Source organism: Apteryx rowi, unplaced genomic scaffold, assembly GCF_003343035.1.
Source record: "Apteryx rowi isolate R43461 unplaced genomic scaffold, aptRow1 scaffold_0, whole genome shotgun sequence".
Classification (NCBI taxonomy): Eukaryota; Metazoa; Chordata; class Aves; order Apterygiformes; family Apterygidae; genus Apteryx; species Apteryx rowi.
The window spans coordinates 867,286-882,194 of record NW_020447195.1 but is presented as its reverse complement, the minus strand read 5'-3'; the positions used below and the strand labels follow the sequence as shown (position 1 = coordinate 882,194).

The 14,909-nt window shown below is 57.3% G+C and overlaps 1 protein-coding gene across 5 annotated transcripts; it reads left to right on the top strand.

The window, feature by feature from the left end:
• The first annotated feature begins 143 nt into the window (after nucleotides 1-143).
• Nucleotides 144-7,815, top strand: LOC112960906 (P2Y purinoceptor 1-like). 5 transcript variants are annotated; one of them, XR_003251887.1, is made up of 2 exons: nucleotides 144-1,926; nucleotides 7,639-7,815. XR_003251887.1 is itself a non-coding variant. In XM_026055587.1 (1 exon), the coding sequence occupies exon 1, from the start codon at nucleotides 432-434 to the stop codon at nucleotides 1,494-1,496; it is 1,065 nt and encodes a 354-aa protein (XP_025911372.1). In that variant the 5' UTR covers nucleotides 144-431; the 3' UTR covers nucleotides 1,497-3,119. The 5 variants fall into 5 exon arrangements, 1 of the variants encoding a protein (XP_025911372.1); XR_003251886.1 differs by lacking the exon at nucleotides 7,639-7,815 and adding an exon at nucleotides 4,841-5,920; XR_003251888.1 differs by lacking the exon at nucleotides 7,639-7,815 and adding an exon at nucleotides 3,152-4,831.
• The last annotated feature ends 7,094 nt before the right edge of the window (nucleotides 7,816-14,909 follow it).

Genomic DNA, 14,909 nt, shown 5'->3' with positions numbered 1-14,909 from the left:
CGCACCGGGCACCGCGATCCCGGCACCGCGATCCCGGACACCGCTCCGCGGCTCCGCGCACCGGGCACCGCGATCCCGCGCACCGCTCCGCGCACCGGGCACCGCGCTCCCGCGCACCGCTCCGCGGCTCCGCGCACCAGGGCACCGCGATCCCGGGCACCGCTCCGGGCACCAGGGCACCGGGCACTGCGCTCCCGGGCTCTGCTCCACGGCTCCGCGCACCAAGGCACCGCGCTCCCGCGCATCACTCCGCGGCTCCGGACACCGCCTCCTCCGGGCACCGCCACCCCGGGGCACCGCCGCCACTGCCRCAAGCACCGCCGCCCCGGACAGCACTGCCCGGCCCGAGCGGGCRCGGCCGCAGCGCGGGACCGGGAGGAACCGCCGCTGCCCCCCAYGTCCCCAGGCTGAGCCCCCGCCACCCCGGCCCCATGGCCACGGAGGCTGCTCTGGCCTGGGCTCCGCAGCCCGGCAATGGCAGCGGGGCAGCCTGCCCCGTGAACATGGCCTTCGCCCACCACTACTTGCCTGCTGTCTATCTGGTGGTGATCCCCCTGGGGCTGGTGGGCAACGCGCTGGGCCTGTGGCAGCTGTGCACCGGACTGCGGCGGAGCGCCCGCAGCGCCCTGAGCCTGCTGGTGGGCAACCTGGGCCTGGCCGACCTGCTGTACGTCAGCACGCTGCCCTTCCTGGTGAGCTACTACTTGCAGGGCAGAGTGTGGCTCTTCGGCAGGGTCTGGTGCCGGCTCACCCGAAGCCTCTTCCATCTCAACCTCTACGCCAGCATCGGCTTCCTCACCTGCATCAGCGTCCACCGGTACCTGGGCATCGTGCACCCGATGAAAATGCGGGGCAGGTGCCAGACTCTCACCTCTTCCCTGTGGCTCAGCGTGATGGTCTGGGTATGGGTCATTGCACAGGTAGCGCCCGATTTAGCCTTCAGCAAAATGGACTACACAGGGACGCGGTGCCACGACACGACGGAGTACAAGAACCTGGGCRCTTACTTGCCATACACTGCAGCCATTACCGTGACTGGCTTTGTCATCCCCTTTCTCATCATCATCGCATGCTATGGCCATGTGGTCGTGGTGCTCTGCAGGAACAGCACCGTGGACCCCAGACTACGGAGAAGAAGCATCAGACTGGTGATAGTCGTGATGGTCCTCTTCTCACTCTGCTTCCTCCCCTATCACATATTCAGAAACCTCAACTTGTTGTCTCGAAGATGGCAACTGCAAGGGTCCTGCACACAGACTTTAAATAACATTTACATTTCCTACCAAGTGACCCGCGGCCTGGCCAGCTTGAACAGTGCCTTGAACCCCCTGCTCTACATAATGACCAGCGAAGACTGCATGTCACGCGTGAGGACTCTCCAGCAAAGGGCCAGCCACTCTCTGCGCTCTCTCTTCAGGAGCGAAGCCAGTCACCAGACGGATGAGAAGAAAATCAACATCATTCACTGTGAGCAGCAGCTTTCTGATGAGCTCTGAGTTACCCAGCTCAAGATGTGGATTTGAGACAGGACTCTCTCCTTCACCTAAGGAGAGGCAAAGGGAATTAACTACCTACCTCGCAGGAGTAGTGTAAGGGCAAATTTTAGGGGGAAGTGCTTTGGAAATGAAAATGTTCATAAAAACATCAGATATTAAATATATGACTAAGCTGTGCCAGTTCTTGTGTAAGTTGTTCCTGGGTGACTGAGCTGCTTCAGGACCTGCGTTATCCTCTATTGCTCACCTCCTTTTCAGAAGAAAAAAGTATTTTAGCATTACTCACTCTCTTCCGGAAGAGCATATAGCAGACAACAACAAAGTGGCATTTTAAAGTTTCTGGAGGCGGATGTTCTGTAAGGTGATGACTGCAGAAACCTGAACCACTGGTTCCAACAGGCAAATCTCAGGAGATTTTCCAAATCTTCAGGTGGGTGGCTGCATATTACTCTTGCATCTAGCCTTGCATTATTAGAAACTAGACATGCAAACACACACCTGACATGTGTGTGTGTGTGTATGTTAACCTGACCACAGCTGGCCTAGTAATAGTTATGGATCAAATGATTAAATCTGTGGCCGTTAATAATTAAATTTGTGACCATTAATGATCACTATCAATAGCAGCTGACTCATTGCATGAAAAGTTTGACTCTACAGTATCTGAAATGTGGCAATGATTTTTTTTTTTAATAGGCTTGTAGCTGTGAGAGCACAGTGATAGGTCCATGATAGGGCCTTTGTGCGTAGCTTTGCTTGTGGCTGTGCATGCACAAACCTAGATTCATAACAGCTGTGTGTTTGCATATCAGGCCCGTGCCTAGCAAGTCTGATTGATTGCACACTAAACTTGGTGGAAATCTCTCCTGATAATTTCATAAAAATGAGCAGGCGTTCAGAGTCAGAAGTTTGGTGCTTTCGACCGTGTCCATTAAGCAATGGGTGGGAAGCCCAGTTTACAAAGCAGCCATGAGTTTCAGCCTTACCCTAGTGAGTATTCAGAAATGGTCATCCTACACTTCTCTTGCACTTCTGAAATCACTGTTCAAGGGGTAGATGAAGACATCCACTGACCCAAAGAGAGTCAGATATCCTAGTTTGTTTGCCATCATAGATGGCAATTGCTATTTTTTTAAGATACAAATAGATTCTCTGCACACCTTAAACAATACTTGTTTTACAGTCATCTTCCCAGCCTTGCCCAAAGAGAGGCAACACGGGTTTGAAGACTTGTGAAGGAAAGATTAGACAGCAAGGGTAGGGTTTGCGCTGTCTCCCGGGTGGGCTGTTACCAATACCATGGGGTTCCCTGCTTCCCAAGGAAGCGAAGGCTGCCAAGCGGTGGTTTACTTTTTCCTCTTGCTATTCTCACCACTAACAGCTCAAATATTTCAGGTCTTGTGACAAGAGTGATGTAATTTTTAATAATTGTTAAAATCAGACAATAGTGGGAAAGTGCCAGCCCATGAACTCTGCGCCCTTTGGCACGAAGCCCAATGTTTCTCACTGTCAACTGCTGCTCGTGCCGACCCACCTTCTCCGTGCCACAGAGGAAGCCGCAGCTAGCTTTCAGACAGCGTTAATATGTCTAAAGTGCAAATAAACACTTAATGCTTTCAATCATGAGTTGTCTGGCTTCTTTTAAAGCTTTATAGGAACACATAAGCCAGCTGGCCTGCGGGCTGGAGCAGGAGGCCTGCCTGCTGCAGGAGGAAGCGACAAGTTTCAGGGGGCTCTGCAGAGTGGGAGCTGCTGGGAACACTGTTTGCCTGTCCACCTGGAGAGACCGTCCGCGGTGAGGCTCCATCCCCCCAGAGAGAAGCAGTGCTGGGCCAGGACGGACCAAGGTAGGTCCTTGAAACGTGCTCAGCACCTGGCAGGGGTCCAGCAAAGCACTCGAGCATCTCTGAAACTGTCAGCTCCTACCTCATCCGGACGAAATCGAAAGGCAAAGCTTAAATTCACAAATGAGAAGATGTTCTTCTGCCTCTGCAGTAGGGAAGACTTTCAGGACGTCAGGACCTGGTCTGGCCTCTGTTGTTTGCACACAGTCTGTGGAGCTGGGACCTCCCTGGAGCTTCACCAGAGCTCTGAACTCTCTCCCTCCTTGCCTGAGGAAACACATTTCTGAAAGCTGCCCAGCTCTTCTGTCTTTGTCCATGGATCTCATCAAAGACACTGCATCTCCCAGCAGATCTGGTGGGCCCGTGGGAGTTGCGGCATCCCATCGCTGCCGAGCCTGCTCACGGAGGGACCAGCTGGGTGCCCTGGGCCCTGCATGTCTCAGGCTGCTTCCCACACTGAGACCTGAAGGCAAGCTGGAGCAGGGGTCTGAGCCAGGAAAGCAGACCCCCAGGCCATCCCTTTGCTTTTTCTGGTCCCTGGTCTGCTTGGTGCCTGCTCCTGTTCAGCTTGTGCCACTCACTGTGCCTGGAGCCCCGGTCTCTCGCAGGGGTGGTGAGGGGCAGAGGGACTCATCCTGACCCAGGCTTCATCCTTGGCTCCCAGCCGGCACAAGCTCAGGCAAAGATTTGGGAGGGCTGTGCCAGGGCCCGAATTGGCACCTACATCTCCATGGACTGGCAGAGACCTTTTAGCACTGTCGGGTTTCCTCAGCTGAGTTGCACATCCTCACCGTGCGAAACTGCTCTGCAGGAAAGCAAGCAATTCATTTCACCTCTTGTGGACTCCTGGCTTAGGATGAGATGAATGTTCCCGTCTCCCTTCTTTGCCCATCTGTTGCCAGACTTTAAGATATCTAAAACCAGGCGAGAGGAATCCCACCTGTAACGTCTGCTTTTCAGCACAGCCCCACAGCCTCTCTGGCGCAGCAAAGTGCAGCAGTGGGCTTGTCTGCAAATCAGACCCGAACGGAGAGTTATGCCTACTTTACCCAGGTTAGGGTCAACCCCCAAATCAAGCTGGGTGGGAATTCTCCTGTTGACATTGATGGGATGAAGATCAGGCCCAGAAATCTGGCAGCGTTTCTTGCTTCATTACATAACCCCCTTCCTTGAAGATTTGCTTCAAGTACAATCAAGATTTGTTACATTAGCAGAGACCCTCTGAGCTGACAGTCCAGAAAAGCCATTCAGGCACAATTAACAGGCACATATACACTTGCACACATGTTCACCCCCTTTCTTTCCCTAAAATGAAAAGCGGTTCTGCTCGGTGTACAAAACACTATACAAGAAGGAAATATGACTAATGCCTGACTATCAGCAGCAGCTAAGTACAGAGGACTCAGCGCTGTTTAATTCTGTGTTTGACTTTGCACAGATCTCTGAAAAGAGACCCAAGTGTAAACACGCCGTGTTCCCAGGGTCTTTGTGTTTCCGCAGGCAGCCGGCAAAGYGAGGAGGCGAGAGGCTCCCGTGTGCCAGCAGCGCCTCACTGCCACGAGCAGTCAATGCGGCGGGAGCATCAGAGGCTCCTTAGCTTGAGCAAAGCGATGGCCAGGCCCCGTCCAGCAGCTGCTGCCTGCGGAGGTAAAACGCTGCAGACCACTGGAGTAGGTTTCAGCAGTGCACAGGGTCAAACGCCCCAGCTGGCCCGCGCCGCGCGCCGGGCTCCCTTACCCCCGCATCGGTCGCCAGCTGCACAAACACGCCGTCTGGGTGATGCAAAAGCCCCGGGTTGGGGGGAGAAGAAGGCAAGGATTGGAGGTGACGCTAGGCGAGGGTCTAAGATGGGCTCCTCACAGCAGGGGCAGTGGAAAGCAAGCTTGTGTTGGGACCAGCCCACGAGAGGACGGCCCGAAGCTGAGGCTCGGGATGGATGGAGATGAGGGAGAGGAGCCGGCGGGGGAATTAGCCCGAGCTCAGCACTCTGGGAGGGAAGAGGAGGGTTCAACCTCTCCTTCCCCACCACGCGCCTCCAGCCTTGCTCGCTGAGCCTGCACATCGCCGGGATGTCGTGAGCGACGGCAGGGCCACGCGGGTGATCTCAGAGGAAAAACCTCATGCGCCGGGAGAGGGAGTGAACAGGCACCTGCAGGTCTCGGCTCCCTGCTACGCCGGGCGCAGGGCAGCGGGACTTGGTGCTGCTCTTATAGCAGGGAGGGAGACCAAATACACACCGAAAAGGGATGAGTCACTCAGCAATGAAAGGTCACGGCAGTGTCTAACTCAGCGAGAGGCTTTCATTTCTTCAGGAAAACAATTTCATTCTTCAAGAACCCTTGGCTATAGGGAGAACAGACCTGACAGTTTATCTCATTTACTGAGGATATCGATTGGGCTGAGAAAGGAATAGCAGATGCAATTATGGCCTGGGGAAATATGGTAAATGTAGCTGGGATTGGGTGCTGCTGGTGAATATTTTACTGAAAAAGAGAATCTGACTCCTTGTTATGTTATGCAGAGTGTTTCAGCATCTGGGAGACCAACGGCTTGCTAAAAAAAGCAAATCACATAAATCGAATAGCATTGAATGCGAACGCGTGAGACCATCCGTCTAATATTATTTCTGCAAGCCAAGCAGTTATAAATAGGTGACGCCGCCTGGCTCGGGACCCGGGTGGGATGGGAGCTGGGGCCCGTCCGTGCGGCGTGGAGCAACCGCGGCCGCCAGTGCAGACAGGGGCTGGTCCTAGAGCGCTCAGAGGGCCCAGCCTTGATATTGGGGGCCTCATATATGGGGCTGGGGCAGCTGCTGCAAGGAGGCTCCCGGGGAAGCGGTGACCAGCTGCCAAAGCCGGGCGCGGGCCGCTGTGGCCGTGGAGCCGCAGGGCCTCCTCGCGGAGGAGCGTGCGGCGCAGCGCAGGGAGGTGCCGTTTCAGGCTGTCCCTCTGGCTCCAGTACCCGCAGAGGACATCCAAGGACGGGGTATGGGTTAACTCCGTCCTGCCCGCCTGCCGTTGCTCTCCGACGCCGCGGTGCCACTGGGCAGCCAGCGGCGAGGGAGAGCGGGATACCACAGCTCCCAGGCATCTTCTGCCAGCCCAGACCACCGTGCAGCACCGCTGTGCTCCCGGGTCAAGCCCGTAGCTCGGCAGCAACGTCTTGCAGCCTCTCATGGCAGCCTGAGCCTTGTCGGAGGCGAAGGGGAGCTGCTCCGTCCCCGGCGCTGGCCCAGAGCGGAGCTGCCTCGGTGCTGATGCCAAGAACGAGGTGCTCGCCCTGAACGAAGCGTTATTGGGACTTAATTGGCGTTAAGTGATGGCTGGGAGCGATACAGGCAGCCTGGTTGTGTGGGGGAAAATCCCTCTCTAAGACAGGGTGCAATGCTTGGATGGCAGCGTGGTGCCCGTGCAGAGAGCCCCGAGGCAGCGGGGGACCACGGCAAGCCCCCTGCCTCACCCCTGGGGCTGCGGCACAGCTGGGCGCCCGGGGCCGCCTGAAGCTCTGGCAGCGTCCCTGCAATCTGCAGCAGGAGGCTGAAGCCGCCAGGGCATCCCTGGGGGAAAGCACCTTTCCGGGGGCAAAGGAAAAACCTGAATCCCATCATGATAGCCACTACCACGGTGTGCAGAGACGGGAGGTGAGGTGAACATCTGCCAGATTAGCTCCAAACCCCCTGCTGAATAAAGAGCTCAACAGCACAAGATGCACAGCAAATCCTCCACGGGCTTTTCCATGGGTGTTTTCACCTGCCTTCCCATGCACGTGAGCACGACCCATCTCTGCATAGCTGGCTTTTATGGCCACGCAATTTTTCAGTGGGTCCGAAGCTATTTCCCCTCCTTGCTGTGCCTCCATTTTATAGCTCCTTATGCCCAGATGAGGGTGTTTGGTGGCTACAAATCACAGACTGGGGGACAGCTTGCAGCTCTCAGTCCTCTCACATAAAGGGGGCAACTCAAGTGTGGTTCATAAGTCAGAAATTCAGAAACAGCCAGGCTTTGTCACCTGGGTCTGCTTGGACCATTCCCGGGGTGGACCCAGACGAGCATCGTCTCCTTTTGCTGTTTGGTGCCTCAGCTCCCACCCCCAGAGAGACTCAAACAAGGGACCTAAAAGTTAGCTAAACCTTTCTGACCGCAGAGAAGCCTCAGACTTGTGCTCCTGTTTAGCTCAGGTGGTTTGCCAGCCTCTGAAAAAGCCTAGTTTTAATTTGATTCCCTATAACTGATTCATGAGCTGGTGCCCTGATGCTAGGGACAGCTGTGATTTTTGTGCTGCCATTTGCTCTCCTCCAGGGACCCTGCACAGCGACTGAGCATTGCTGGAGAGAAAGGGCCAGGGCTGGAACACAGCACAAACAGCTGGGCCAAGCAAAAACAAGAACATCTTTGCATTTGCAATTCAGAGAGGATGTGTCTCATCCCCCCGATTCATCTTTCCAGAGGAAAGACCGGAGAGAAGCAGCTGGAAAATATCTGCACACAAATAAGACTTAGTAGAATTTGCAGTTTGGAGGCGGAGGAAAAAATGTGGCCCCAACACGGTGCTTTCACTGCAAGATAGAACAAGTATTCTCGTTTTATTGTATTTATTCCCCATCAGCAACCTGCTGTGCTCGCAGGCATGGAGCAGCTGGGAGCGTTTCCACAGGGCAATTCGCAGCTTCCTCAGCTGGGAAATCGCTTGCAGCCCTGGGACCTGAGCCACTGGGGCTGGCGGGGCTGGCGGGGCTGGCGGCGGGGGCCAGTCCATGGAGCCTCGCTAGCGGGGAAAGAAAAACGCATCTTGCTGGAATCGTACACAGGCAGCACCGAAAGAAGCTGGTGCATGCTGTAATCCAGGCAGGCGGGGAAATGCAGTCAGCTCAAGGGAACGGTGCTTGCTCCTCGGCTTCAGCTTCAGCTGGCAGAACAGGAACAGACATGCTGATTTTTACTGTTGGATGCACTTTTCCCCAGCCGAAGTTCTGGGGCTTATTTGTTTCCCACTGGGTTATTATTAGCATCAAAATGAGCCACTTGCTGCAAAGTGTCTGCTTTGGAAGCGAAGCTCCAGGGGCGACACAGGGGACTGCTGCGGTCCTGCACCAGGGACTCACCAGCCCCGGCTGACGGCCTGACCCAAGCCTCAGCCAAAGCCCCGCTCAGCTTGCGGGGGGCGGGATGCAGCGTCCGTCCTTCCCTCGGCCACACGCACAGACACAAACGCATGCTGCGTCCCGACCGCAGAAACGCTGGCGCTGCCTCCCTGCTCCGCTGAGCCTGCGGGTCCGGGCTGTTCCCTGCCGGCTGCTGTGGGACCCATTCCTCTGCCCCATCAATTCCTGCTCTGCCAGCCTGTGGCACGCGTGGGGATCTGAGCATAATAACCAGGTGACCATGCAGCAGCCGGGCTAATTAATTGACCATGAAGGCAGATGTGCAGATGTGGCAGTCACCTGGGGCCACAGGTCTTCAAAGTGTAGCTAGAATGACTCGGAATTGGGAGCAGTCTGAGGGAGCTCTCCCTTAGGAGCGCTCCCCTCCCTCGGCCCTTTCGCCTGCCTGAACCTGTGGAGCTGATGCCAGTGAGCAGGATCCCGGCCGCCCGGCTGCAGGCTGCAGTCACTCCTGGGCATTCGGCGTTGGTGCTGGTGACACTCGTCCTCAGAGCGAGTGGTCCGCGCAGGAAGCCCTGGGAGCTGCTGGCCACGGGGACATGCAGGGGGTGGATGAGAAGGCAGCATGCAAATAGCCTGCAGGAGCATTTCCAGGTGACTCTGAGGCTGCCATCGAGCGGCGAGCGCTGTGCACCAGCGCTGGGGCGAGGGGACGGGGCACGCTGCCGCACGGGGCACCGCCGGCCCCAGCAGCACTTTGCATTCGACCTCTTTGATGTCCAGGGGATTGCAGTCCCCTGATGGCACCAAACCCACCCGTGGCCACAGCGGAGGCTCCTGGCAGGGGGACGCGTTCAGGAGCGGGCGGCACGCGGGTTACGCGTGTCCCATGCAGCGCTCTGGAACTGTTGCTCCTCCGGCAGCGTCCCGCGGAAACCCTCGGCAGCTCAGGGCCTTTGCCGTCGCCACCGTGCGCAGCTGTCCCGCCGGGGGGGGGAGCGGCTGCCGGTGGGGCGCGCGCCGGGAGAGCCGCGCATACTTGCGATTCGTTCCCAGAGCCTTTGGCCCCCCACCCCTGACCCTCCTGGCAGCCCCGCGGTGCCTCCGGCAGGGCACTCACAGCGCGGCCGACGGAGGAGCGCACCGCGGGAGCGGAGGCGCGCGGGGTCAGCCCCGGCGCTGCGTTTGCCCAAGGGCTTGACGTGGCCGCGTTTCTATGGCGAACGGGATGTYGCGGCCGCGACAGCCTGTCTCCGGACATACCTTCCAGGGAAGCAAAGGCTTTGAGGAAATCGTTGCAGACGCTTTCCCAAAGGCTCCGTCCTCTGTCCGGCTGCCCCGAGCAGCGGTCAGCTCTCCTCGGTGCCTGCAGCCGCGCTGCCAAGCCTCCCACCCCCAGTCTGCGTCGAACAACACTCAGTCCGAATTGCTTGTGAGCTCTGATCTAACAGGCTCTCGGCAAATATTCCCACAAGTTATTAAGCAAGGATTTTTTTTATTATTTTTATTTTATTCTGTTTATTAAAGCCCTAATCCTCAAAACAAATAGATGAACCAATTAAAGCAACTGAGAGCGGAAACTCGCTAAAGCAGAGCGGCACCTTTGGTTGCAATCCAGGCAGTTTATGGCAGGTACTTTGCGTCTGGCTGACGTTCAGCTGACAGCTTTCCAAGCATATAAAAACCTTATTAGGCTGAAAATAGAGTTGGTGATCATAAAACGTCAAGAGCGCTGCTGTCAGCATTTCCAGCCCGGCGCGCTCCGTGCAGGATGCCCGGCAGTTGGGGTCGCCGGGGGCGCGGAGCCGCGGGGACGGGGCCGCGCGGCCCCTTGCAGAGGGACCGCTGGGCCGGCGGCACCTTCCGGGGCGCGTGGCCGAGGAGCGGGTCCGCCTGCCGAGCGCCCCGCCGGGCTCCCCGGGCCGGGCCGGGCCGTGCTGCGCGGTGCCGCGTCCGCGAGGGCGTCAGTCRGGAGGGGGCACAGCCGGGGTTTGGCGCGGGGGGACCAGGAGGGCGGCGGTGGCGGCAGCGGTGCGCAGAGCTCGGTCCGCGCGCGGTGCCCTGGGGCTTGAACCCCGCAAGCCTCATCCGCGCTGATCACTCGGAGGCAACGCGCATTTGCAGGCGGTCGGTATCCAGCGCTTTATTAATTCGCTCGCCGCGTTTCCAGATTACGGCACGGAGAAAAGAGCCCGCAGCCATCCAAGCTCCGAAGCCGCAGGCAGAGACGCAGCGGGGGAAGCCGCGAGCTGCCGGGTGAAGCTCGGGCAGCCGGCGGGGCACCCTGGGGCGCCAGCAGCGCCCGCCCCGAGCTGACCCCAGGCAAATCTCGGCGGGAGCTAGGAGCGAATGGGGTAGGAGCCGCTGGCAACCGGAGCACGGCCTGGAGGACAGGGGCAGGTCAGCCCTGGCCGGCGGCAGGCTGGGCCTAAGGTAGTTACAGGCAGATTAATGCAAGCACGGGGCGGAAGCAAATGTTAATGCACCAAGTCTGGGCCGAGTCAGGGACTGTCTTCCGGCGAGGGCATCCCCCGGCCCCTCGAGCGGAGCGCAGCGATGGTTTCCATCCGTCGGCCGCCGACGGCTTCGCGGCCAGCGCGTGGCGGGGGACACCAGCCCGCAGCGCTCGGAGTCGCAGGCTCCTCTGGGCAGCCGCAGCTGTTACTGTTATTCGTATCTCAGGATCTAATCCCTTTTAGAAATAAACTAATCCGCTGCTTTAATAACATCCTGTGGCATGGTGAGCCTATAATCATGGTATTAAATGGCATTAAAGCCAGAATAGCTGATGCTTTTGCTAAAGAAGAGCGTCTATTTGCTCTTTAAAAATAACCGACAGAAGCAGAGCGTGCCAAGAGGGGTCTGCGAGCCCCTCGGGGAGCTGCAACGCCTCCCCGCCGAAAGCCGGAGTCAGACCCGGCCCCGGTGCAAGGGGGCAGCGCAGCCGGCAGCAGGACTGCGGCGGCGGTGCAGACCCAGGTCCCAGCGGTGCTGGGCCCCYGGGGGCTCCCCCAGCCCGGGACGGCGATGCTGCCAGGGCAGGGCGGATGCTGCTTTCAGTCCGTTAAAACCAGAAAAGCTTTTTAACAAATTTCCTGCCAGGCCAGCCTGGAATTATTAGATGTGGGCCAGTTAGGCACATTAATTAGACGCTGCTTTAAACACAGGTGAGGTCTGACTTTGTTTACCAGCCTCCAGGAAGTAACAAGTTGCTCAAAGTTCACCTTAAAATGACTGAATTGACGAGGGACATTTGCTCCCGGTCACAAGCACCTTGCAACAAAACACATCACTTAGGCTTYGATTTTATTTTCGGAGCTCTTGCTTTCTCTCTGCCTCCCCATGCAATAAAAATGAGACATTTAATCTCATAATGCAACTCCTTGCTGGAAATCAATGATAACGTACATTATCTTGCMGGGTCTCATCCTGCAGATCCTGCGTGACCTTACTCAAGAGCAGGGAAATCAGTGGAAAGACAAAGATTGAACCGAGCGAGCCTCACGGTGGGTTCAGAGCATGAAACTTTCACCCGAAGCCAAACAGATCGCACTGCACAAAACCTGTTGGACACAATTTCATCCAGATGGTGCCCCTGCACTCACTGGATTCAGGAAAAAGAAATGCATGACCACAGAGGCTGCACAGCATTCCTGTTTCAGTACTTTTTTAATAATAAAGCCTATGACACCAGTCAAAAACCACTGCTGGGTACGTTACTGCCTGCGCATTCCTGGGTTTGTTATGATGGATTTGTTACTGCAGGGTTTCTCGTTGTGAGATGGATCCCGCTACCCTTGTTCCTTCTAGTAGTATTTGCTCCACAGGGACCTGGGACCGGCACATGGGCTGGCCCAATGCAAACCAATGCAAACAGCAGCTTCGCCATGCCCATTGCTGAATGAGACCCTCTTCTAACACTACGACGTTGCTACCGTCCCCTTTTCCAGAAAAACCTCGGCCTGAGTCTCTTTAACTCCCTGCGCAACAGGGAAAGGCCATGACAAGGGAGAAGCTGGGGGCAGACCATCCATAGCACAAGGTGAGGATTTCCTTTGGGGGATCAGGAGATGACCAAAATGGGTCAGAACTAGCAGAAACCAAGGCAAGGAAGAGCTGAGAGCTGACTGCGCTGAGGGGGTGGAGATGACCCCGGTCCCCAAACGGCCAAAGACCCCAAACTTGTACCTATCTTCCTCTTCTGTGTCCGGAGAGGATCTCACCAGGGTTTTGCACACCTGAACCTGCACTGGCACATTAGCCCAACAAGTGCACACAGCAGCTGGCTTTGCATAACACACTTTTGCCTTAACGGTCCAAGTATCACCTGGGTTTTCAGGTTTGACCTGCAGGTCACAGGGGACCCCAGAACCACTCCTAAAAGATGTGTAAAAGGCAACGAGTGGGTGTTTCATATTGCTCCACCTGGACTCACACATCCACCAGAAAGTTTCCAGGTGGCCACCAGCAGGCGAAAGGTTGAAAACCGCTGACCCAAAACGATAGTAAATAGCCTTTTCAAACAAAAAGCAAGGGAATATCTTATATCCAATTAGAGGGAGCAGCCAGGAACAGTTAAGCCAAAATAATATGTAGCAGATCACAGTGAAATCTGCTTTCTCTTTAGTGGAACCAAGAGGATTCTAATTAGCAGCCCTGTGTCCTGTCTTCAAGGTAGGATTTCATTGCTGACCAGTGGAAAAAACCACCCGCGGTCGACCACCAGCATGTGAAGTGTATCTTCTCTAGCAGGTGGCTCCATGCTGCTCCGGGGTCTGAGCCGTGACGAGATCCCAGCGCATGTTAGCAGAGCTGCGAATGAGACTGGGGCAACATAAACCAGACACACTCCTCCAGCGGAGGCCTTGCCGCGTGATTTAGGAGGCTGCGATCGCTACGATGTCAAACAGCCTCCCACCGACGGCGTTTGCCGGCGGTGATGGATGTCAGAGCCCGTACTTTTTCTTCAGTAACAGCTCTCACTAATGGTGCTGCCACTGAGGCTCGGCAAAGAGGTGGGAAGTGGCAGGTGTCCAGGGCGAAAAAGAGTTCCCGCTCACAGCAGGAAAGGACACGGGATCTTTAGCACCGGCCCTGGAATCGCAGAGGCCAGGGCTGGGAGAGGCTTTGGGAGGTCACCGAGCGTCCCCTGCTCCAGGAGGGCATCGGCTGTGCCCAGAGCGCTGCTGGCAGACCTCTGCTGCTCTTCTTTCTAAGCCCTCCCCGTGATGGGGCTGCTGCTATCTCCCCAAGCAATCTGTTCTGGTGGTTAACTGCCTGCACGGTTAGAAAGTTTTTGTTATGTCCGACCTAAATCTCCTTTGCCGCAATTAAAGCCTCAAGTGCCTTGTCCTCGCCACAGGAAGAGCTAAGATGTAGTGAGGAGGGATTAAAGCCTGCTGTTCGGTTGGTTGGTTTGTTTTTTCTCTGTCAAAGGAAGGAGAGTTATTTCTTGAAGGAGATATTATCTCCTGCCGCATACAACTCAGAGGAGAATTATCTTTCTATTTTTGAAAGTGAAACATACGGCTTGCAGGAAAGCTCGGGAAGCCAGAATTGACAAACAAGGCCTGCGACTCTGCGGGCTTCATCTCCTATCCCGGCTAATTCCAAGTGAATAAAGCCCGTCGCACCTCACAGCCGACCCAAGCCAGGGTTCGGTGGCCCCGGGGCAGCCAGGCGGTCCCCGGCCGGCACCGCGCAGCGCATCGGTGTGGGGAAAGCCTGCGCTCGCCACACGCACCGCGGCCCTCGCCGCTGCTGCTGTGCAGTGGTGCCTGCCTGCTTGCAGCCGGACGGAGCTGCAGAGGCGAGCGCTGCCCACGCGGGTGCTGGCCCCAGCGGGCTGCGGGTGCAAGCGGGGTGCGCACAAAGCCAAAGCTGCCACTTCCAAGCGGGGAGGAGATGGGATGTGTCAGTACCGGCGGCACTCCTTCAGCCTGGGAGCAAATGGCCAGAAAGATGCAACTTTGGGCAAAGCGGCTGTTGGCAACGTCAGCAGCACGGGACGAAGCGCAGCCGGGCTGGAACAGGCAGCTAAACGAGCGTAGCCGCATGTAGGAAGGCCCTTGCGAGAGGCCCTCTGCCCCGCGGCTGCTGAGGCTGCGGGCAGGGGGCTGCCTGCCCTCCCGGAGCTCCAGGAGGAGCAGGATGCAGCGGGTCCCCCCAGCCCTGCCTCGGGCCCCCACGCCAGGGCCGTCCCCTGCGAAGGAGGGTGCTGCTGGTGCAGGAACAGGCTCTTTGCTCCCTCCTGCTCCTGGGGCCGGTGCCAGGGGTGAGCAGAGCGGTCTGCGCAGCGCCGTGCACCTCCCCACCGCTGACGGCTGCCCCCAGCCCCGGCACCGCAGGGCAGCCCGGCCGGGCCCCGCTGCCCCTGGGAGGCCTCCGGGGAGGGAGCACCGGGCGGCCCGGGGCCTCCTGCCGCCGCCGCCGCGGCTCCCCGCTGCCTGCAGCGGGCCGGGGCCGGGC